Source organism: Sceloporus occidentalis, unplaced genomic scaffold, assembly GCF_023333645.1.
Source record: "Sceloporus occidentalis isolate IW3139 unplaced genomic scaffold, rSceOcc1.0.p SCAF_10, whole genome shotgun sequence".
Taxonomy (NCBI): domain Eukaryota; kingdom Metazoa; phylum Chordata; class Lepidosauria; order Squamata; family Phrynosomatidae; genus Sceloporus; species Sceloporus occidentalis.
Window position 1 is genome coordinate 18,890,463 of NW_028316990.1, and position 25,188 is coordinate 18,915,650.

A 25,188-nucleotide genomic window follows, 5' to 3' on the forward strand; every position below is an offset into this window, starting at 1 on the left:
ATTTTCAGCATTTGGGAAGTAACCAGGATTTATCCATGAATGATTTGTTGCTGGTTATTCCCTGGTTATTCCTGGGATAAGTCATCTTAAATCGCAATCGTGTGTGAAAATCTTTACCGCGATTGCATGAATATCACTTGATAATGCAAGTTTAACCCCCCCAATTTTCCCTATGTGTGATAAACCCCTTTTCTATTCCTCTGTTCAAAGCCACCCCTTGCTAATTTTTGTTTAATTTTTACCTTAAATAACTGTCACACAGTTCAATATGGATTCATTTCTTGCAAATATTTTATTGTGCGACGGTATGTAAGTGCCCCAGGCAGCAAATGAAAAATAGATATAAATCAACAAACATCTTAAAAAAAAAAACCATAGTCATCAAAGCACTAAATATAAACAGCAGTAGAAAAAGCCGAAACAATGCAGCCCTGCAGATGTGTTGGGCTACAAATCCTATCAGCCCCAGCCAATATGAGCAACTATGATGTGAGGGGTGATGGGAGTTGTAATCCCACCTATGGGCTAATTCGCAATACAAAACCACAAAAAGCAACATTTGAACACAGCAATACCCAAATGTACATAAAGATCAACTGGCAGAAGGGAACGACATAAAGGTAGTGGCGAAGAGACACCAGCGTGGAGCTAAGATGAGCCTCCATAGGGAGTGGGTTCTCAAATATTGCAGATTTGCTGTGGCCCATACCTGGGAAAAGCAGCTATGCTATACGCATGACTGTAATGTTTGGGCAGACTCACACAAAGGGCTTTTTGCATTCTTCTTTAGGCTTCTATACATCTTCCAGCATTTCACCAGGACACATGTTACCAAGCAACATCAGAGTGTATCCAAGATACCAAGAGTTAATAATGAGGAGGAACACAAAAGCTAGGAGAGGCTGATGCAGTTTGCTTTTGCCTGAGCCTACAGGAAATGGGAAGATTCAGCCCCACTTCTCCTCTTCCTTGGCTGAGATAACTGAAGGGTCATTCAGACGCAACAATGCGAATCGTCTCACTCATGCATTCCAGGTTTGTTATTTGCACTATTGATGCACATTTCTGGGAGTTTGGTTGCTCACATGTGCAAGCATTTGACGAAGAGAATGCATTTGGAACATGTTCAAGGCAGGCAAAGTTTTATCCCATTGGTTCTTCACACTACCAAAAACACGGATATTTGAAAAAAATCTCGGGGAAAACCCTGATATTGATTATTTTGGATTAAATTTATTTGGGTGCATTTGGGAATGTGTGAACAATGGAGATTCAACCCAGATTCATCCTGGATTATTTTCATTGTCTGGATAGCCCCTGATGAGTGTGAACTATATTTGCCCCTTAAACTCAGGCCTGTTACAGACTGCCAAAATAAAGCTGCTTTGGGTCTCTTTGGAGGTATGCTATTTAAATGATGCATGGGTCCTAAGAGTCCGGAGGTCGCCCCAAAGCCACACTCCATTCCTAAGCACTGGAGTGCAGCTTCCGGATTCTTTGGATGCATGCATCATTAAAACAGCATACCTCCAAAGAGACCTGAAGCAGCTTTATTTTGGCAGTCTGTAACAGGCCCATGTTTGGAGCAATCGAAGTGAGCCGAGGACCAAGGGGGAAAGAAGGGAGAGAAACTGGGACATTTTAATGCTGAAAAAGTAGTACGACAGAGGGTCTGTCCCTGCCAAATTGGGACAGTTGGAGCATACAGATTACACTGCAGCTCTCATGCATTGTGGCCATGAAGGCTTTGGGATTCTGGGACTTAATGTTTCCAAAGCTAATGTCTCTGTGCTCTGCTTTGAATGGAATTCAGAATCGGCTTAGAAGAAGCCAATGAAACTGCAGCAAAGAAAGAGTCGCACACTTTCAATTTTCAGCCAAGCATCTATAGACCTGGCTATACTTTGCCACATTGTGCCTGATAATCACAAGCCGCTTGCGCAATTTCAGGTTCGCCAGGGCCATTATCCATTCTTCAAAATGTGGCTGAGTCATATTTGTCCATGATTCAAAAAATCAACTTTCCCCCGTAAGCCTGTCCTCTTCACCCCTCCTGTTTCATATCTATCCAGCCGCTAATGGGCCGAGATGTAATCCAGCTGCATAATCCCCACACGACTATTTTATTACAACCTCATTCAGGGACACTTACAATACCCAAACCTCATCTTCCCCTCTCAGCGACTCCAGTTTTTTATATTGCTACTTCCACAAAGGAGGAGGCAACCCTAGAAGCAAGATTTAGGCGTGTGCACTTGTTTGCAGAGAGCGTTGAAGATCAACAAGGCCTTCTGTGATATAATGTCGATTTATGTTGGTATAGGTTGAGCAGATAGAAAGCACGCAACTAGTCAGATAGCAGTGGTTGCAAATAGCATCAGTTGCAGAAGGTTTGAGGACCCACAAGGTTTAGGGTTGGATCTGCTCCTCCTGGACTTCCTCAGATAGCTATTCCCCCTTCCCTACAGAGAATAGCAGTGTTTGGTGGGTTACCATTTGTTTGCATGGGTTGCCTCTGCATGACTCACATCCAAGTTGATATGCTTAGGATCATGTGCAGATGCATGTGTGGTTTATTAGGTAGATGGTGAATGGATGGAAATTAAAGCTCCCGGGGCAATCTCTTTCCAAAAAAAACAAACAAGCCTCAGTCTTTTTTTCCACCCCTTCAGAGGCATCTGGTTGCCTTGCATTTAACGCTTCCGATTAGACAAGTCTCCAGGCAGGGCTAGCGTTCTCTGTTTCAGTGTAGCATGGCATACATGGCAGCTGTAAGTATGAGGTTGCTTAGCTGGTTCCTCAAAAGTAATCCATAGGAAATCGGGTGAGACGGGGGCCTCAGTTCTATGCGGCAGGCGTGCTTGACTTCTTCCGGAGCTATTTCCACTTCACTTGCGTTCATTGACAGGCTCTCATTCCGCACCTACAAGATCAAATCCAATTCTAAATCAAAGATGTAGCTGTGTTAGTCTGTAGAATCAGCACGTAGAGAGAGCTTGTTGCACCTTTGAGACTAACTGAAAGATGGATCCAAAAGCAACCCCACAGTCTTTCAGAGGGAGTATAACTCCATCCAGGACTGGTCTGACACATCTCCAAACCCAGGTTAGGACCCTTGACCATAAGGACCTTGTCTTGTTTGGAGACAGTTTGCAGATTAGCTGGAACCTTAACTGGAAGACTGCTTTGCAACATTTTGTTCTAGATCTGGTGGCTGCTGTTGGAACCAAAAGACAGGCCTCAATGGTTCTTTCATCAGATTCAACAATGAATAATTGTATGTTCTTCTTGCAGTACTTAAGATTCCTTGGAGAAATCAAGACTTGAAGCTGATGCCTCTCTCACCCTTTCCCCCGATCTCATGAAATGCAACTTTTTGATTAAGAGGAAAACAACCCAGGAAAACATCCAAAAAATTAAGGTTTGGCCTTTGTACCTTCTAGGAGACATGTTGTTGTTGTTGTGTTGGCAGTAATTCTCTATAATTGCTGGGGAATTGGGGACATTGCTGGAATACAAACTTATTTTTGCCAGAGGCTTGAAGTTATAGTGTCTAGGAAGTTTTTGGAATACTGCAAATAAACTGGACATGCTAAACTTAAAGAACGACACAAAACAAAACAAAACACCCTGAACACTCATGCAAATTTATGGAATTATATAATCTCTGGTCCTATGAAATTCACGGGGACACCATGAATCGACCAGGCGATGTGAAGGCATGCGTGCGGACACACTCATATCTGAAAACAAACAAACCTAACATGTGAAAGTCGAAGGCTTTCATGGCCGGCATCTATAGTTGTCTGTGGGTTTTTCGGGCTCTGTGGCCATGTTCTAGAAGCATCTTCAGAGAACCTAACATGTCTCAAAATGTTTCACTGTTTTAACCTTACCTTTTCCACTTCTTGGAAAACGCGGAGGAAGTTCTCTCTCAAAACACCTTTCAGTTCTTTCTCGGTCCAGTTTCTCCTTAGCAGCTCCTCGATCAAGGCTGGATATTTAGAAACATCCTCCAGTCCCGCTGGGAATCTGTAAGCAAAGAAATCCGAGAATGGCACCAAGGCATGTCAAGTAAAATCTATTTCAGCTAGAAAAAGGAAAGGGTCATAGAAGGGTTTGACACAAGAAGTTGGCGTGCAGAATTTAATCCATGTTGAATTCATTCATCAGGGGAAATTTACAACTTTCTTGCGCTGGATCAAAACTCCAGCGCAAGTCCAGCTGGGGAGTTTTGCTCGTATTTAATTATGTATTTCACCAAGTTATTTCCCCCCCACATTGTGATCATATGTATAATCCCAGTTGAATCCTCAAGTCCCCTTTGGTGTGAGATGTGATTATTCTCATAAGCAATCCTCTGTTTCTTCGGGTCTTCATGATGTCCTCATGGTGTGACTAAATAAGTCCATTTCATGCCAGGGATGGAAAGAAATCTTTTGCTGGCCTTGACTTGCTGCAATTTCCACACCTCTTGAAACTTGTTGCAAGAAAATGTGCACCTCATCTCAAGCATTTTACCCGCTGCAGAGCATTTCTGAGAACATTATTAGGAAGTCAGCACCCTCATCCCCACCTCTTTATTATATCCTTGGTTTTGACCAATTATGGTCAAACAGAATCCTCCATGGATGCTATTTTCAGGTGCGTCCATATGCTACATAATTTGTATTGGTATTCATTTACTTAATTTGTGCTTTGCCTTGAATAGCAGACGTATAGGAAATGTTGGCGGGGCAGGAAAGAGTTTACTAACCTATTTTCTCCTTCGTAGTCACCGCCAATTCCTACTGAAGCTGAACCTGCAACCTTCTTTATGTGGTCCAAGTGATCTATGTGTTTGGGTTTTTTTAATTGCAAATGAGAAAGAAAGAGAATGAGATGACAAGGAAAAAGAGATAATGCCCTTTTAAAAGCCTAACATATAAATACACCAAGCCCTTGTTGTGTTTGTTCCAAGTGTTTCCTATTTATGTAAATCATGCAATATGTAAAAATAATCCATACCTGCAACGGTGGAAATGCTAACTCTTTGGCTACCGCAGGCCAAAAACTTGGTTGGGAAGGTCACCATTATGATCCCATTATTGTTTTTCTAAAATAAAGGAAAAGCAAATGAAACACGTGAGATAAAGGCCATCTGAGTCCATTGAAAGTGGCACGGCTACTTTGGATAACATGAACAGTAAAATAAGTTTATAATATATAACAATTTGTGAAGAAAACCCCACAGAGAAACTAGAGGGAGTGCAGAAACAAAGTAGATTTTGGTATGAGAAGACATTGACACAGCAGGCTACATTATTCTTATTCTTTGGATGCTTAAACTGTCGTTCCAAATGTTTAAAGTTAGCTGTCGAAAGAATCTGCAAACAGCGGTTTCCCATGGCTGCATTCTGGGGTTTTGTGTGAAATTGTAAGGAGCTATTCAAAATGTTGAACCTATTTGAAATAGGGTTTGCTTTGGATAGGTTGGTTAATTCCTGTAAAGTTCAGGCTGAAATTTAGACTAAAACCCTGAGTAGGTTCATAGCCCTTGGACATGGAAATCACCAGCTACCACTGTCTAAAAGTAGGACCTACAATACAAGGTGTGTCTACACAGTAGAAATAATGCAGTTTGACGCGATTTTAAGTGCTGTAGCTCCATCCTGTGTAATCCTGGCATTTGTAGTTTTGCAACATTTTAGCCTCCTCTGCCAAAGTGTGCCGGTGCCTCACCGAACTACAAATCCCAGGATTCTGTAGGATGGAGTCATGGCTATTAAAGTGGTGTCAAAGTGGTGTTCAGCTCCCAGAGTCCCAAACCATTAGCCAAGATGCACCTAGGGGTTGGCCATAGAGCAGACCAATAAAGATATCATTGTTTGGATGTTATTGTGTTAGGCAAGATGGTTGAGGCTTCCGGGAGCTGAAGAGGTTGGGAATCATGGTCCTAGAGGTTTCCCAGAAGCATCATCCCCACATACCTCGTTTCCATATGAAATCATGGTCCGTTTTGGTTGCCACCACACAGCCAAAATTCAGTGGCATGGCAACACATTCAGCCCCATGGAGAGGGGCAGCCCACAATGGCTTCCTAGAACCCGTGTACCATCTGAGGGTTGCCCACAACTGCTTTAACACATGCTTTCTGCAGCTAAGAAAGATATCTTTCACTCACCAGGTCTTCCAGAATGTCATCTGGGACATTCCTTGAATGGTTGCAAACCGAGAAGGCTGAGGAATGGCTGAAAATGACTGGTGCTTTGGAGAATTTAAGAGCTGCCCTTGCTGTTGTGTCCGATGTGTGAGATAGATCTATCATCATCCCGAGTCGATTCATCTCCTTCACCACTTCCTGGCACGATACAGAAAGATGTTATTGTCGCTTGCTCTGTTGTTGTGTGCCTTCAAAATGACTTATGAAAGCCCTAAGTGAACTTAACATGGGGTTTTCGAGGCACGATTTGTTCAGAGAGGGTTTGCCATTGACTCCCTCTGAGGCTGAGAGAGAGTGAGTGACTTCTCTAAGGTCTCCGTGCCTGAGTGGGATTCGAACCCTGGTCTCCAGTGGGGATTCGAATGGGGATTCACACCCTGCTCAGACCATTACACCACACTGGCTCTTGTCCCTTGTTCTACTAAAGCACAAACATCCAGAACACTTAAGAGATTGCCTACTTCCATACTGTCCGTCCCGCACTCTAAGGTCCTCGGGGAAGAATCTACTTCAGCCAATAAAATCTAGGCTAACTTCAGTCACCCAGAGGGCCTTTACCATTGCAGCTCCAAAGCTATGGAATGACCTGCCGAAGGAGATCCGCGACATTTCTACTCTTACAGACTTCAAGAAGGCTCTTAAGACGGATCTCTTCCGGAAGGCCTTCCCTACCTAGTTCCACTCCCCATTTACTGTGACTTACGTCACTCTGTCCACCAATTCTTCTCTTAAATTTAATGAGAATTAAATTAAAATTAATTAAAATAAAATCCTTGCCTCAAGAAGAAGAGCCCTCCCTCCATGACATCACCATCAGACCTGGGAGGGAATGAAAAAGAGAGGCCCAATTTCCATCAGGCCTAACTGTGAATGTACTCACTTCGCCCTCTTTAATTTTATTGTATTGTATTTATTTTTTGTATTTTATTTTATTCTCTTTATTTTTATTGTTGTAAGCCGCCTGGATTCTTTGTGATTGGGCGGGCTATAAATTTATTATTATTATTATTATTATTATTATTATTATTATACACACTGCAGGGAGCCCATATCCTCTGACATTTCTCAGATGAAAAGTGGGACAGTTGGGGTCAAGCAACATCAGAGTGTGGCCAAGATGACAAAAGATATTCGCGAGAACGAACACAAAAGCTAGGAGAGGCTGCAGCAGTTTGCTTTTGCCTGATCCTATTGGGAAGCTTTTTTTGCTTTGGCACTATAGAATCCTTAAGAGTCTATCTTCTATTCACACAACCTGGGGTGAAGAAGGAGGCAAGTCCATCCCACCTCAAGTGCCCTATATATCCAGCGATACAGATTTGATTTCCTTGCCAGGTGAAGGATATGTCTGGGTAGAATATGTTTGGGAGCCCAGTTCTACCATCAGCAATGAGGGGATGCTGGGTGCTATCAGTGGAAGGACTGAGATGCTTCTCTGCTGTGTGCCATCTGCTGCATCATTTACCATCAATAAAGCTCAGGTTGTAGCCATAACAAGCATCATCGTCTGGCACTGAAAGAACCCTTGGAGAGGCCTGGAACTACACCCAGTTCTGGGACAAGAGAGTTTTATCACATGCCGAGTTCATTGAAAAACAAGAGATAATGACTGTACTTTAATGCTTTGGGAATAAAGTGTTAATGGATAAGTGTCACCAAGATAGACCCATCATGTCCCCCTGGAAAAGCTACCTTTGCCAACAGAGCTCTCAGAAGGTCATTATGAAGTCATTAACTAAATGTCAAACAACATTTTCTCTTACTTTGCCAAAACTGCTCAGGCCCTTAGTTTTGGGGTAAAAACTGTGAAGTTCCTTGGATGATGTTTCTGCCCTGCAACAAAACATAAGTGTAGCTGAACTGATTGAAGTTGAGCGATGTTTAAAAAGGACCATATGCCTGTCGTGGGATTATCCAAAGTCTAAAACAGAACAACATTGGTAAAATGCACACATCGTAACATTCAGAAGATAATTGTTCATCGAATTTTGAGTCCACTTTCCTTCAAGATACCCAGGGCAGTCATTTGAAGCATTTTCTGCTGCTCTTCAGCCAAAAAGGTTCTCAGAGTTGGTTATAAAGATAAGGAATGAGATAGAGCCTATATGGCCTTAGAATCTAAAAGTCATAACAGAAAAGGAAAAGGGCTTGGAAGGAAGAAGGGGGAAAAGCAAGCTCAGGACTAGGTTCTTGCCTTGCTCAGCATGCCAAGAAACTGCCTTAAGCAGAATGGAAGAACTGGGTCTCACCTGGAAATACAGAGCCTTCTCTGTCAGAGAGCTCTGGTTCCACAATAAACTACCAGTCCCAGAAGTCCATAGCATGGAGCCATGGCAGTTAAAGTGGTGTCAAGCTGGATTATTTCTGCAAAGTTTGCAAGATGTAGTTTGTTCAAAGCAATGCATACTCATGGCTTACCAGGGAGTGTTGCAGGTGTGTGTCAGCGACATGTAGCGAACACCCAGCTCATAAAACATCCTCAGAGCTGCCAGACTGCTGTCAATGGAGTGCCCTCCTTCGATGCCTATCAGACATGCTATCTTTTTGCTATCCATATCAGCAATGCCTGGATTGTAAAGACAAAGAAAGATTTAAAGTGGAAAAAGGCACATTAACATTGAGCAACTTTCCTGCAGCATGAGCTGTTCTGCAACTGCGGGCCCATTTACAGCATGAGATCAGGGTCTTTCCACATGGGCCTTATATCCTATAATGTCCCTACCTCTAACTAAGAGCCTAGAACCAATGGGGTGTAGTGGTTGGAGTCTTGTTCTAGAACTCTGGAAAGACCCGGATTTGAATCTCCACTTGGCCATAGAAAGCCACTTGGGTGAGCCTGGGCAGGTCACACTCTCTCTCATCCTCAATGACAAACCCCATCTGAAGACGCCAAAAAAAGCTCCTCTGAAATGTTCACCTTAGAGTCCCCATAAATTAGAAACAACTCTGAAGGCACACAAAAACAACCAAGAGCCTAAACCCCAAATGGCTTGAAGGCCCCAGATCCTGTCTCATCTGAGAAGCTAAGCAGGGTCAGCCCTACTTAGTACTTGGAGGGGAGTACTAATAACTCTGTCCCAGATTATTCTCCATGAATTTCTGAGACCAGCCTCAGCTTTTGAAACCCAGACCAGGAGGTGCCTTTAAATTCTGTTGGTGCTCAGTCTCAGAAGCAGAATATACACTTTCTTCTCCTGATGTTTATTTTATTGTTAAAAGGAACAACATGTTACCTTGCGAAGATGTCACAAGCTCAAATTCTTCATAGGCTCTGCACATCCGCTTGACCAGGTCAATCTGCTCCAATGTCAAGCGCACAGCATCTTTGTTCTGGGCACTGCAGAGAACATACACTGACCAAAACTGAAAAGGAGGACAACATTAATGTTAAACACTGGGTGTTGGTAGTACATATTCTATTGGCACACATAGAAATAGGGATGGATAAAATGGCGCAGGGTCTGATCTGTCACCTACTTGAGCACCAACATGGCCAGCCTGGAGCTTCCCAATGTTGGTGGCTGTGGTGTTGAGTGTCCTCAAGTTAGCTTGGCTCAGCTTGTTTTGGTACCACCATCTCAGCTTCAGCGGCAAGTCATTGTGTCTAAATGATAAGAATACAGGACATTGACAACTTTGGAGGCCCACTGACAGACATGTGTGTGTCTACGGTTCAGTATGGCAGTAGGCGAAAGAGGACCTAATGTGAGCATGTTAGTTATGATGTGCCTTGCTTGCCACAGTATGGCCTGAGCTCTTGGCGGATCGCCCCTGTTACTCTTCCTTAACATCCAGTGGTACAGTGATGTGATGACAAATAATGAAGATGGAAACCTTTACTCTTAGTTTACAAATTCCCTGTTCTTGAGCTGGACCCATGAGCCCTGAAATCTGCATGGTGTGGAAAGGGGACAGTCACGTAGGAATAGTCTCGCATGTCATAAATCCTGAGTGTCCCTCATTGCTGTTTCGAAAACATGGCAACCCTATTAAGGAGAGCCCAAAACTAGAGATAGTCGTGGTGATCCATAACAAGAAATCAGTTGTGGCTGTTTTCTTCTCTTCCAGGAACAGGTATTTTGTAAAGCTAATAGGCCTTAATTGCCCATTCAAGACCAAGTGACCTCAAAATACTTCCAAAGACAACACAGATAGCATAACAACTCAGAGATGCTGTGAAAATCTATTGTTGTCCATCCCAATTAATGTGAGGATTGAAGCTGAACTCAGAGGGGATTTGCTGGAGGGGTTTGCTGATGACAATATTATCCCTGTTAATTAAAACAAAATCATGGTGTTTTGATCCCGGGAGCCCTGGATTCTCTGTACTATTGCTTTAATCATCATGAATATTTCTTTAAGGCATAAACAATTCTTCAAAATTCTTTTTCCCCCTCCAGACTAGAAATGAGTCATGTACAATGAGTTTCTTGATAATGTTTTGGCACATGTTTCTGCATAGTTTGTACATCTGCAGTCATGATTTATTTGGAGTCTTTTTTTTTTGTAAGTTTGCTGGCTGCAGAACTGCATATATTTTTAGACAAGAACGCAATAATAGTCAAGTACATGTACTAAATACAACTATCAGAGTCACTAAATCCTAGAAAGGACTGCAAGCTATGGGAATTTCTTTACTGTCCTTTATTAGAATGTAAAACCAGAACCAAAAAACAAATAGGACTGATAATACCCAACAGAAGAGATGGAGAGAACAGATGAAAGTCTTGGGGAGTTGGAAAAGACGATTTTATTATGCAAATTACCCTAATGCATTTAGGCCTAGGAATATAAGAAGGCCATTAAATATTATTAGGCTGAAACAGATTGGGCTATTGCAAGAATAAAAGCATCTTTTCCAGCACCCTGGTGTTTTATCTGTCTTTATGAGAATGTATCACATTTTGCAAAACTCGGATGCCAGAAAAATGTCAGATACTGACAGATTTGTCTCCTAAGGATGGATGAGAATTTAATTAATTTCAGTAGAGTTACTTTTGGAAGAAGATGTGCCTTTTAATGGCAATTAACAATAACAACTGTAAGCACTGGGGAGGGGATCATTTATTTCCTTAGAAAACAAGGAGATATGTTCTGGTACTCAACAGTCGCAAACACTGTAATCCAGAGCTTACTGGACAAGCCTTGTGAGGCTTGACGGTCTCGCTGCAAATTCTAACAATTAGAATCAACCCGATTTATTAAATCTGAACATGTCAGCATACGGCACACTTCATGGATATGAAAAGGAGATTTTTCACTTACCCGTCAATTAACGGGGCTCGCTTCATGAGCTCAAGTGCTTTCTTTCTCAAGTCTGCATCCCCTCTGGATCCCAAAATGTCAGCAAGGAGGAACAGAAGCCACAAAAGCATCCTCAGGTTATCCCTCATGGAGTCCACAAACATGTTTATCGAATGGAGATGTATGAAGGATATCGATTTGCCACTGAAGGAGGGAATGAAGAGTAGAAAAGAACCTTGTCATCTCATGGTTGCAGAAATAAAATGCCTGAGATTCTGTATCACAGATTAAAGGTAAAGGTAGTCCCTTGACTACCTTGAATGTCTAGTCATAACCGACTGTCAGGGACAGTGGTCATCTCCATTTCTAAGCCGAAGAGCCAGCGTTGTCCAAAGATGACTCAGGTGGTCATGTGGCGAACATGACTACACCGAACACTGTTACCTTCCAAAGTGGTACCTATTTATCTACTTGCATTTGCATGCTTTCAAACTGCTAGGTTGGCAATAGCTGGGATTAGGGACAGGAGCTGACCGCATCATGCGGCAATCGGGCCTCAAACTGCCAACCTTCCAATCTTCCAACTGTCAGAAGTGGTGTCTTTAACCACTAAGCCACCAAATCCCATCACAGTCTGTGCTGCATAATTTTACAAATCCATAGCTACCTTGCAGAGGCACAGCAAAACCCTGAAAAGATATGCAAAGATGCATATCAGGGCACTGACAAGAGTGTTCCGATGCATATTAGGCATTTCTGATGCGCACTGGACATTTCTGATGTTTTGGGGGCACTTTTGATGTGCATTCTGCACTTCTGATATGCACCAGATGCTTCCTAGTTATTGTCCAGATGTTCATTGGGAAGTGCCCAGATGCTTATTTGTGCCCATTGTGCCTTATGCCATCAGACACCTCACCATTGTGCAACAGATGCCTATACATAATAATGTCACAGGAACCTTAAGGTTGTTGTGAAACTGCTTATTTTTTTCCCTAGCACACATTAGGGACTTTATCACACTGAGGCAAATTGATTAAATCCCGTGCAGAAACGGGATTTCAAAAATCAGCTTTTGCGAGTTGTTTTTCAAATGCGTTGGTGTCAATGAGAAATAACGCGACATTAATCCGAATGCAAAGTTGACAAAACACACTCCTTTTTACTTTTGGGAAGTTTCCGAAAGTAAAAAGGAACAAGTTTTGTTGACTTTGCATTTGGATTAATGTCACATTATTTCTCATTGATGCCAATGTTGTCTGAAAAACTACCCACTTTTGCGGGGTCTTTTTCACTTTAAATCAAGTTTCTGCACTGGATCCGTCCTGTGTGATAAACTCCTAAATCTACTTACGAAGAGGTAAAATCCATATTGAATTCCAATCCATATCTTCAATGTTGGATTCAATCCGAAAATGAGTCAGTGGTGTGTTTGTTTCTTCTGAAGAAATCTTGCCAAGAAAGCCCTGAGATAGGTTTGCTTTAGAGTCACCAGAAGTCGGAAATGACTTGAAGGAACATAACAACAATGAACAAAAAGGCAACCAAACATCATTATGAAGCTATACAGTTTTGTTTTGGGTGCAATTCCTTTTCATATGTGAAAGAAGCTCCCCAAAACCTTAAATTTGCAGTGAGATGGTGTCCTGATAATAGTGAACTAGCCATTCAGGAGAACTGTAACTCTTCAAAGAAAACTTAATCCAGGAGAAATTTTGCACTCATCAAAATACAGTCCCATGAATTATTTGGGGCATCCTGACATATATATAGAGGTAACAGATGTCTTGGAACATGCTCACCCAGTCAACACTTAAAACATAATTGAATACACTGGGCTGAACACAAAGGATTTTAGGAGCTAAGTACTCCAAAACCACTAGTAAATGGACAAATCGGTGAGTTGCTTTCTCCCATGTTCAACTTTTTAAAAGATCTGAAATGATTTCTATTGAGTTCTTTATGAGAGCTGAAAAATGTGGCAAGTTCCAAAAACAAAGCAAAAGAAACACTCCGCCATCCTTCTCCCTAAAACCATAAATTAAATGTCACGAGTGCAATAATCTCATGATACAGGGCTTGCCTTGCCTGTAGTTTCCTAGCAATTTAGAACCGCACAGTGCAAATTCTGGGCAAAATTTTGATCTGCACAAAAGTTCCTGCCATAAAAAACCTGTTAGTCTTTATCGATCCGCACCACTTATCCTCCGCTTTCAGTCGATGCAATTGCTTGGAACTTGCCTACATCTGTCTTTCATGTAGGAATTCCCACTTCTGTTATTCCCACCCCCCCAAAAATATAACACTCTCAACTTTTTTCCTTTCCCAGAAGAAACCCACAATACTGAAGGAAACAAAAACTTCCTTACCAAGCACTGGCAAACCACAAGGATGAGTTGCAGCAACAATAAAAGCTGAAGGCAGAGCAGTTCTGCTGGGGCAGTGCAAGATGGTGACAGATGACTGTAAAAGATTAAGGAGGGTGTTGCTTGGCCCCTTTAATATTATCATCTCTGACACATTTGAGTTTACGCCGGGTTCTTTCCTCTTCCCCCTTTCAGTCAAAGCGGTGAAGTAACGCAGCCAGCTAGCACACATGATAAGAGTGCGGCCTGGGGGCCAGTCTAATGTCAGGCTGGCAGCTTGAGATCTCCTTTGGAAAGCTCTTGGCAGGTTCAGGTCTTTGGCAAGAAGGGACTGTTCCTCCCTGGATGTGCAATGAAGAGAGGAGGAGGAGGAGGAGGAGGAGGAGGTATCAGAAAGCCAGATTGCAAAAGGCTAGTCCCACCTACTTTGGGATCTGGCCCTGCCTACGGCTGGGTTTGGCCACATCCATCAATGATAGAGAATCCAGGGAGTTTATCACATGAAGGAGATCGGGGGTTTATCCTGTGAATATCCTGGAAAAATTGCGTAATTACGTGTAACAATTTCACACGTCACACAAAACCCACACCTAAAGTGGTCACAAAGAAGCATTAATGCACATCTTTTTACTTTTGTGATTTCAGTGACAATGCGTTTCCAATATCACTTTATTTGCACAACTGTGTATGATAATCATTTGTGCAATTAGTCACCATTTCCACTTAATTTGCAGGATGCGTTAAATGTGTTTTAGTCTCTCTTTAATGTTGAAATCAGCTCTAGTGAATCATAGAGCTGGAGGAGACCTCAAGGGCCATCCAGTTCAACCTCCGGTCATTAAGGAATTCACAATCAAAACATTCCCAAGAGATGGCCATCCAGCTTCTGTTTAAAAATCTCCAAAGGAGACTCCACACTGTCCGATGGACTGTGTTTCCTTGTCGAACCACTTTTACTGTCAGCAAGCTTGTTTTCTGCTGCTCCAGAGAACAGGACACACAACTATGGATGCAAGCTACAGGAAAAGAGATTCTACTTAATCATTAGGAAGAACTTCCTGACAGGAAGAGCTGTTTGACAGTGGAACACATTCCCTTGAAGTTAGTGGAGTCTCCTCCTTTGGAGGTTTTTAAACAGAGGCTGGATGGCCATTTCTTGGGAGTGCTTTGACTGTGAGTTCCTGCATGGCAGAAGGGGGCTGGACTCTTTGAACTCCATGATTCTATGAGAACAGCTGAACATCCTTTCAGTGTTGAATCCAGTTGCGTCATGAGCCATAGCATTATTTGTAGTTGTTTTCTGTTGTACTCCAGAAGCTTATTGAGTGTCATCCAACCTTGAAGTGTCACCTTCTGGCACTATCTCTTATTTCATTTAGTATTGTCTCATCGTAGGGTTGTCATAATGGAAGATATTCAAAAGGGGTTAACAGTGCCTTCTGCACAATACTAACAAGCTTAGGCTATGGTGCCACTGTCGTGTCTCTGAGAGATCTTGTGCTAGTGTCACAAACATGCATACACACCAATACTGCTGCTGCCCAGTAGCTGTTTGGCCCCTTTAGTCTGGCAAAATCCTATCTCACACGGGAGGCCATACCAGCAGCACTGCTGCCGTCAGTATAGCCTCATAACGGCATGCAATGCAGCCGCCATGGAAAGGTAATGCCATGGTGAGGACCTCAAGGTACATAGCAACAATCTCACCCCATGACATATCCACCCTATACATCCACACATGTCCACCCTATACTTTATGGCCTCCAAAGATGATCAGATATGTTCTATGTATGCCAGTAGATTTATTTTTACTATTGTGGTTCTCTTTGCTCAATGTGATGTCCATGGGTGCACAGCAATAATAAAACATTCATCCTTTTGGCTGTTCCAGTGAAGACGGTGGTCTCAAATAGCACCTCCCGAAGGGGGCTTCAGCTCTAGGCGGCAAGGATTTTTTACCATCTCTGGCGGGATTTCTTCTTCATTTGGTTTTATGGAAATACTTGCATCCCGCACCTAGAAGAATTAAGATTCAGAGTTAAACTGACAGTAAGATCCATTGCTATGTAGAAGTGGAAGCATGACTTAAGGGCACATCTGTGCTGGATGTCTGTCCCAGTTTGCAGCTGGTCTGAAGCACCCTTGCTGTATATCAAGGTGGGCAAGCTCCGGAGCCCAGTTTTCAGCCTTATCTCCCAATTTTCAGTTATTTCTGCAATGCAGATTAAACCTTAAAGGGCCCCCCACCATGAAACTAAAATATCAAAGAATAAGGCCACCAAAGAGTCAGCTAGAATGGTCACACTGTGTTGCGCAATGTTGTTGGAGCTGCCATTTTGGATGAATGGAAGCGATGATGTTTCCTTTCCAGTTGGCTCTTTGGTGTTTTATTCTCTGATGTTTTACTTTCACGGTGGGGAGCCCTCTAAGGTCTAATCTGCACTGCAGAAATAATGCAGTTTTGACACGGCTTTAACTGCTGGGGCTCAATTGCTAAGGCATTCTGAATTTCATGAGCTATTTAGCCTTCTCTGTCAGAGAGCTCTGGTGCCACAACAAACTATAAATCCCAGTACTCCAGAGAATGGTTTGCTCTGCCTCCAGCTTTCATTTTTCTTGCAACTCATCATTGTGGTTTGTCAGTGCTTGGTAAAGAAGTTTTTGCATATCCATATGCATCTATGTACTTCTATGTACATATCACTTTCCTGCTTTCTGTTCTGTTTTGCCTTTTCCTTTTTCCCAAACCTTTCAACAGGTGCATCTGCACTGTAGAAATAATGCAGTTTGATCCCACTTTGGGGTGAAACAGACTGCCCAAAAAGGGCAGATTAGACCTGAAACAGCATCTAAAACAGCCCTTTGTTACAGCATGTTTGGGCTTTGGGACTGAAAAACCACTGTGTGTGTGTGTGTGAGTGGATCCAAGACACACCATAACACACAATAACAGCACGTTATCCCTGCAATGACACTGTTGTGTCCCACCATTCTGAAGTCTATGGCCTGGCTACAAATAATTCCAAGTACCGCACGAAACAATACATTCCAGCTCATGGTGCCATGGTTGTTCAAGCAGTATCAAACTGTCCTGTCTACTATGGATATACTCCTGCACAGCTGAAGGTGTTTTCCTTCCTCAAACTTACTTTTTCCACTTCCCGGAAAACACGGAGGAAATTCTCCCTCAAAATGCCCTTCAGTTCTTTCTCACTCCATCCTCGCTTCAGGAGCTCGTTGATCAAGGCTGGATATTTGGAAACGTCTTCCAGGCCCACGGGGTGTCTGTCCGCAAGAAAGCCACAAAGTGAGCCACTGCAAAACCCAAGCCTTCCTCTTCCAGTAAACGCAAAGAGAAGGGGTTTGACTGCTGGGCAGTTGTTCTCCTTCTTTCTTTTTTTAAAATGTGCACTTGGACTCAAAATATGCACATAGGGGAAAACATATGTACCCATATATACTCGACTATAGGTCGGCCTCATGTATAAGGCGAGGGCAGGTTTTGAGGCCAAAATTATGGATTTTGATATGACCCTTGGATAAGTCAAGGGCAAAACTTAAGGGCATGTAATGTAGGATGTAAAGGACGAACAAAAGGAAAACCATGCCAAAGAAGTTGAAGGTTTTCATGGCCGGCATCCATAGTTTTTTGTGGGTTTTTCGGGCCATGTGGCCATGTTCTAGAAGAGTTTATTCCTGATGTTTCGCCAACATCTGTGGCTGGCATCTTTGGCGAATGATGGATACAGCTGGTCATGCTGGCTGAGAAATCCTGATGACCAAAGAAAGGAACTTTCCCAGGCTCGGATGTCAGATAAGAAAAGTTTGTTTTCCTTATTTTGCTGGCAAAACTCCAAGGAGTTAAAAGCCTTATAAGCTATAAATCAGTAAGCTTACAAGTTTGTTAAGTGGGGATTTTTCCTACCACAGAAATTCAGTCGTGGACAAAGCCTCTGTTGATGTCTGTCCCTGGTTCCTTTCTCGGAAGGAGAAAAATCTGGGGACCTTCCAATCCTGGAATATTTACTTTAAGACTAATTAATTGCATTTATAATTCCAAAGCCTACCCCAAAGTTACAGCCATAATTTATATGAAGGCATTCTCTGCCTTCAAACATAATTATGTCTTAGTTGCTTTTAAAACACTTCAAAATGGATAAGCCCTGGTGATATGAAGTAAACCTGCTGCCATACTGCAGAATTAAAACAGTTTGATGCCACTTTAACTGTCATGGCTCCAGCCTATGGGATCCTGGGACTTGTAGTTTGTTGTGGCATCAGAGAGCTCCAACAAAGAAGGCGCAGTATCTCACAAAATGACATATCCCAGAATTTCATAGCACTGAGCCACAGCTGTTAAAGAGGTGTCAAACTGCATTAATTCTGGTGTGTAGATGCAGTCTATTATAGGGAGGCCACACAGTCTTGTTTCTGCAGGCCTAAATATCTTAATGGCACAAGATTCCTGTTTGAACTTGGATGCTAAGCATCATCAACTCTGGACGGTACTTGAATGGGAGACCACCAATGAATACTAGGTGCTGTGGGCTATATTTCATATGAAGGAACTGGCAAAATCACTTCTGAGTGTTCCTTGCCTAAGAAAACCCTATGAAATTCATGGGGTTGCCATAAGTCAACAAGTGAATGAACATACACCCATGAATATGTTTTTTCCTCACTACAATCTTTATTTAATTTTTATTTTGTTCCTAAGTTGCTTGGTGTCCTAGCTCTAGGTACAAGCTGGAAAGTAATGAACGAATAAATGAATATATAGATAAACTCACATATTGATTCCATCATAGTCTGCGCCAATTCCTAAATGTTCTGAGCCTATTTTCTTCTTGATGTAGTCATAGTGATCTAAGGGAAAAGAGATTATACTGTGTGAATATATGGCTGAGTAAGAGAGTCATATATGTCTTTGAAAGCATGAGAAAAGAACTGAGCATACAGTAGATAAAGGCTGGGATGGAGAAAACATTGCTAAAATCTCCAACTGGAACCCTGCATAAGATGCTAGTTAATAATCCCCAATGTTGCAATGCAACTTAATTTTATTCTTAATTTTCTGAATTATATTGGTTTTATTTTACATGTAATCTCTCCATTTATACATTTTAAGTTATTGTGTGCCTTGATGGGTCTACTGACCATGAATACAGATTGATTGAACTACTAGTTAAGTATACTTAACTAAGGGGTCATTCAGATATAGTTTATTTTAGCATGATGATGCGAATCATCTCACTCATGCATTCTCGATTTGTTATTCACACTATGGAACCTTATCCATTTGTATCAATGCACATCTTTGTAAGTTCAGTTGCTCACATGTGCAAGCATTTGAATAAAGATGGAGCTGATGATGCAAATACATTTGGAACCCCGTTTTTTTGGTATGCAGCGCTTTATCCTGGGTCTATTCAGGTCTATTCACATTGGTTATTCACACTACTATTGATGCAGATCTTTTTTTAAAATGGGAAAAGCCCAATATCGATTATCCCAGATTAAATGGGTTTTTTGAGGCAGCCCCAACCAAAAACTTAATGGGGTGCATTTGTGTTGTGTGCGAACAATGGAGATATAACCCGGATTCATCCTGGATTATTTTCACAACATGGATAACCCTTCGATAGTGTCTCCTGGTCTGACGCCCGACCTCCTTGCCAAACCTGATGGACATGACTTGAAGGCATACAACCACCACCACCACAAATGTTCTTGAATGCTTTGGAAAAGTTATTTGCCTGCTACCTAAAGAACCACAGATCTAATGCTAGGCAAGCTTCTCAGATGGAAGTCAATCCACACATGATGACTGAAATGTATCCTGAAATGAGCATTGGATGAGGGAGGAAGGAAGGTTCTAGCCAGGTTCTGCCCAAGGAAGATGGAACTTGTCCTTTCTACTCGGAAGAGGTTCAGGGATTAGAAGGTCTAAGATTAGGCTCAACATCTGAAAACCTGATCTAATACAAGTGAGAAGCCTACACTATGGACGCCCAACCTAATCTTCCTCTACTTGCCCCTTCCCCAAAGAAAGTGTGGGATTTCACATACCTGCTACAACTGAAACGCCAGCCGAAACTCTGCCACAGGCCAAGAACTTGATGTTGAAGGAAATCATCACAATTCCCTTGTTTTCCTTCTGAAAGATAGGATGTGACATGCAAAATGCTCACCGGTTCCTGCAAACATCGTCTGATCAATCAGCAGCGATAAGAGTGATTTCAAGGCTTTTAAACCATAAATACCCTGCTCTTAAAAGACATTTTAGATTTTAAAAAGTATTTATAGAGTACTTACACCAGTCATGCAGGGAGAATTGTGTAGAACTGGAAGGTTGTGTTTTGAAAAAGGCTGTTCCCTCCAACTATTTTTTTTAATTGAATAAAGATTTATTTTTAAAAAGCTGAGATCCCTCTCCATGATTGCATTAGAAAAATCTTTCTCTTTTGTAAGATGAACATGTTGTTTTACATTATATCCCCTTCATTTTGGAATTTAACTGACGGTCAATGTTGTCAGATCCTGCATGCTTTTACTGTTGCTTAAAGACTCAAAGATCGGAAAGATAAATATTTACCGTCTTTTTTTCAACGTTCAGAAGATCTTACTACTTTATCTGTACTGGAATGCATCCTTTATTGATGTCAGCTTCAAGGGAACATTGGGTTAATCTGAACTGCAAGAAGAATCAGTTTGACACCGCTTTTAACTGCCACGCTATGGAATTCTGGGATTTTGTAATCTTGCGAGGTATTTCTCCTTTTCTGTCAGAGTTCTAGTGCCTCACCAAACTACAAATCCCAGGACTCCATAGGATGGAGCCATGATATTAAAGCAGTGTTAAACTTATCCATATGCATCAGTGTTTAACACCTTAATAGTGTTAAACTTATCCATATGCATCTCTGTACTTCTGTGTACATACCACTTTCCTGCTTTCTATTCTGTTTTGCCGTTTCCGTTTCCATACCTTTCAATGGGTGCATCTGCACTGTAGAAATAATGCCATTTGAACCCACTTTAACTGCCACTAAATACCCCGTAAGACTGCAAAATCCAGGATTTTGTGGTTTCCTGAACTCTCTGTGAATTGGTTCCAAGCACCATATTTTCTGGAACAGGTTTTGCAACTGGGAGCAACTAATTGTATATTTTACTGATCTCCTGCTATTATCCTCTTTGCATGCTGTTGTTGTTTTAAGAGACATGACATACCTACCAGAAGTTGCAAAATATCATCAGGGATGTTGTTTGGGTTTTGGCAGAATGCGGCTGTCGTTGAGTGGCTGAAAATGACCGGTGCTTTGGAGATAGCGAGGACACTCATTGCAGTTGCTTCGGAGGTATGGGATAAGTCTATTATCATCCCCAGTCGATTCATTTCCTTCACCACTTCCTAGGACAAAAGAGGCAGATAGCTTCACCACTTTTTGCTCCTGATGAAATAAGGAGTTCATTCCCACTATGATTTAAAGCGAATGGCTGTTTGGTTTATAGGACTGCCTTCCCCTTTGAAACCAGTTCCAATCGTACTTTGATCGTTTTCTGTCACAATAAAGCAAGGCAAATGCAAACCTACTTGCAATCAATGAGGCAAGTAGCTGCAAAAACTAATGACTATCTATCTATCTATCTATCTATCTATCTATCTATCTATCTATCTATCTATCTATCTAGTTCCCAAGCTGGGCTACCTAGGCTGCCACTTATGACACATAGATGATTGACATGCATTTTGAAGTGGTGCAAGCTAGTGGGGACAATAATCATGCCAAAAAAGAAGCGATTACAAGGGGATAATGAAAAGATCCGCTTTCATAGTGAAAATGACGGACCTTCTGGAATCAATTTACCAGGGCAAGGGTACTTTCTAACATCCCTATGATGCAATGGATTGAGCAAAGGTTCAGCTAGCTTCATGACAGTTTCGGGGAACCTTAGCCACCTTGGCCAGAGAGGTTTGTGGTGGAGTTGCACTCTCAGGTGGAGAAATGGATAGCTCAGTGTAAAATTCTGGATGGTGTACAAATGGCTGAAGATTTTTATAGTGATTGATCTCTGTTGCCAACCAAAGCTCTGCTGTCATTACTGCCTGAAGTCTCATGTAAACTTTTGAAACCAGGTGGCTCTCCTCTTGATTTTGGATCAATAAGTGGATTCTGTCACTCCTTTGTTCCTATTGTCTTTCTTTCAATTTTCCTTTCGAATCTAGTTGCATTATACAAGTCTTATTGTCCAAGGTTGTTAGTGCTATAATGGGGTGATGGTGGTGTTAATGTAACACTTTGTACATTTAGTGTGACGGATTATCTAAATAAAAATATTTGTGAACTAAAGAAAACACTTTCTTTCCCACAGGATACAAGATGGCTTCCTGAGAAGAAAATTAGAGACAAATGTTGTAAAGACAAGTGTCTGTTTTCTTACTTTACCAAATGCTTTCAATCCGTTAACGTGGCGATAGAAAGTAGCTTCCTCCGGCACGGATGATTCTGCCCTAACAAACCATACAAAGGAGAGCATTAAAATAGAATTAAACTATTATAATATTAAAACAGATCACTTGTTAAATTAACTGGTACATGAAGAGGTACATACTATCCCATACCCTTCAATAGCCACAGGTGAAAACTGGAACACTGTGGCTGAGAAAGATCAGAATGTGGTCCAAAGGGTGCGACAAGAAACGAACAGCAGAATTAATAGGGAAGGCAATGCAAAACTATTTTAAGCAGCGAAACCACAGTGGGCCCCCCACATTCACTGGGGTTAGGGACACAGGGCCCTTGTGAAAGTGGAAAGACTGCCAATTTTAAAAAGTACTATTATTTTACCTGAGAGAATATCTTTTTAGGAATCTCTAGATCTTCCAGCACAACTCTGGGGTCAACATCCACCAGATGCTGAGTATGGCATTGTGCCGGAGGACCTACAAATGTAGAGAGAAGTGTTCTCTCTAGAAATCCCTAGGTCCTACAGTGCACTATCTGGCGGACGTTGGCCATAGATGACCTAGAGATTCCTAGAGAGAACATATTCATCAAATCCATGAACTGCAAAAGTGAAAGCCACAAATGTGGAGGGCTGACTGTACTAAGTTTAGAAAAGTCCCAAAAAGCGAAGGGGAAAAGAAACCTACTGTGAAGGGCAAGACCTCTGGATGAATCAATTAAGTACAAACTATTTTTGCACTTTGAATTCTGCAGAAATATGCTGAGCACAAGAGTACAAGAGTATGGTTCCCAAAAATGACAAGTTACTTTTGCAGTTTGAACTCATTTGGAATTAGCTAAGGACGAAGGAGGAAAGTGGGAAGCAAAGAAAGAAACTGGGACATCTTAAAAGCAGCTGAGAAAGTGGGGTGGCAGAGGATTAAGTGGGCAGAGCTACCCTGGGACAGTGCAGTCCCATCCATTTTAACTGGTGCTGACCACTAAGTCTAGCATAACATTTCTTTAAAAGGCAAAAACTCAAAGAAAATACTCATGTATTAGTTACCAAGGAGTGTTGCAGTATGGTGTTAGCGTCAAATACCGGACGCCTAGATCGTAATACATCCGCAATGTTGCAAGACTGCTGTCGATAGAGTGACCACCATCGATGCCGATTAAACATGCTATCTTTTTACTGTTGGCTAGGCCTGAATTTAAACAGATAAGACAGATCTAGAGTTAAAAAGCACATTTGTTAACAGAACAAGAGCGGCTTAGATGGCTGATTGCTAAATGTTGGTTCGGTCCGTATGGAGGCATAAACAGTACAGCTTTATGCTACTTTGCCATTTTCTTCGGTTGCCAATATTGTAGAACTGTGCGAGGAGTTTTCATTCATAATATAATAGAGGGAAAGGATTGAGCTGTCTACTCCCTGCTATGCTAGAAATACCCCTTTGGACCCCAGCTCAGTGCTCCAAAAATATGAGAATATGAATATATTTTTTAAGGTTTTCAGTTCACCTTCTGAAGATGTCACCAATTCCAGTTCATCGTATCTTTTGCACATTCGCTTCACAAGGTCAATCTGTTCCAGAGTTAAACGCACTATATCTTTGTCCTGAGACTCGCAGTAGAATTCCACAGTCCAAAACTGAAATTTAAAAAAAAAAAGACAATTTCTGCTTATTTGGTCCTGTCTTGTAAGACGGGGGAATTTGAGACCACTTTAAGTGCCCTAGCGCTATGGAATCTCAGGATTTGTAGGATGGAGCCGTGGCAGTTAAAGTGGTGCTAAACTGCATTATTTCAGCGGCGTTTCCAAAGTTTCCTCTTTTCCAGATCTACGATACGTACCTGAGCACCAACATGGCCATCCTGGAGCTTCTTAATGTTGGTAAGTGTGGTGTCAAGAGTCTTTAAATTAAATTTACTCATTTTGTTTTGATAGAACCATCTCAGCTTCAGTGGCAGACCATTGTGTCTGTAAGGTCAAAAGAAGTCACATTATAGCACCAGGAGGCCTGTTCCTTATGGCCTCATCCTCTTAGAAGACGTTGCATCTCATCGAATGGAAGCACAGAATGCTTAACTACACTAGCGATCCCATCTAATACCAAATCCCTTCTATTATTCAAATCTAAGCTGTGTCAAGCCTGGCAGGTACTTAGAAGGGGGACCACCAAATGCTGTAGGCTATATTTCTGAAGAAGGTACAGAGAAACCATCTCTGAATATTCCTGAGCTGCATCTGCACTGCAGAATTAATACAGTTTGACACTGCTTTAACTGCTGTGGGTCAATGCTTTGGAATTCTGGGATTTGTAGCTTTGTGAGATATTTAGCCGTTTCGCCAGCATCTGTGGCTGGCATCTTCAGAGATGCATCTTCAGAGATGCCAGCCACAGATGCTGGCGAAATGTCAGGAACAAACACTTCTAGAACATGGTCACAGAGCCCAAAAAACCCACAAAAAACTACTATGATTCCACCTTAACCACCTTGGCAATCCCTGAGATGCCTACATAGCCTTCCCCAACTGCAAAGGGTTCCAAAGGATGTTGCCATGCCAATTAAAGTGGAATTAAAGTGTTATAAATGCACAGTGCAGAAGGACCCTTTTGGTGAGAAGAAAGCAGAGAAAGAGGTCCTACCTACCCATCAATTAAGGGGGATTCTCTCATGATATCAAGAGCCCATTGGCTGTGGTCATCGGCTCTGGAGTCCCAAATGTCACAAAACAGGAGCAACGTCTTCAGTAGGAGCAGCTTTGGAAGGAGGACACACTTCGGATTTGCACACATGGCCATTGGCTAGAAACCCTCATTTGTGCATGACACTGTTATTTAGGCACAACTGTTGGGTTTTCCTCTTCTTAGGTTAATTCAGGAAGGGGGAAACGGGCCGGGGGCCTAAGTCTGCATAG

The 25,188-nt window shown here is 42.0% G+C and overlaps 2 protein-coding genes across 3 annotated transcripts; both read right to left on the minus strand.

The window, feature by feature from the left end:
• Window positions 1-273: 273 nt before the first annotated feature.
• Window positions 274-14,101, minus strand: LOC149306014 (dipeptidase 2-like). 2 transcript variants are annotated; one of them, XM_089539657.1, is made up of 12 exons: window positions 13,816-14,101; window positions 12,801-12,954; window positions 11,468-11,650; window positions 9,680-9,806; window positions 9,436-9,565; window positions 8,621-8,768; window positions 7,966-8,035; window positions 6,164-6,340; window positions 5,008-5,095; window positions 4,757-4,832; window positions 3,897-4,032; window positions 274-2,923 (listed from the first exon to the last, which is right to left on the minus strand). In XM_089539657.1, the coding sequence occupies exons 2-12, from the start codon at window positions 12,815-12,817 to the stop codon at window positions 2,744-2,746; spliced, it is 1,332 nt and encodes a 443-aa protein (XP_089395783.1). In that variant the 5' UTR covers window positions 12,818-12,954; window positions 13,816-14,101; the 3' UTR covers window positions 274-2,743. The 2 variants fall into 2 exon arrangements, with proteins under 2 accessions (XP_089395783.1, XP_089395784.1); XM_089539658.1 differs by lacking the exon at window positions 12,801-12,954.
• Window positions 14,102-15,607: 1,506 nt separating this feature from the next.
• LOC149306015 (dipeptidase 2-like) lies at window positions 15,608-24,950 on the minus strand. The gene is made up of 10 exons (XM_089539778.1): window positions 24,921-24,950; window positions 24,120-24,246; window positions 23,787-23,916; window positions 23,329-23,470; window positions 22,258-22,327; window positions 21,050-21,226; window positions 19,882-19,969; window positions 18,603-18,678; window positions 16,962-17,097; window positions 15,608-15,828 (listed from the first exon to the last, which is right to left on the minus strand). Exons 1-10 carry the CDS (start codon window positions 24,944-24,946, stop codon window positions 15,718-15,720), a joined length of 1,083 nt encoding a protein of 360 aa, XP_089395904.1. The 5' UTR covers window positions 24,947-24,950; the 3' UTR covers window positions 15,608-15,717.
• Between the last annotated feature and the right edge of the window lie 238 nt (window positions 24,951-25,188).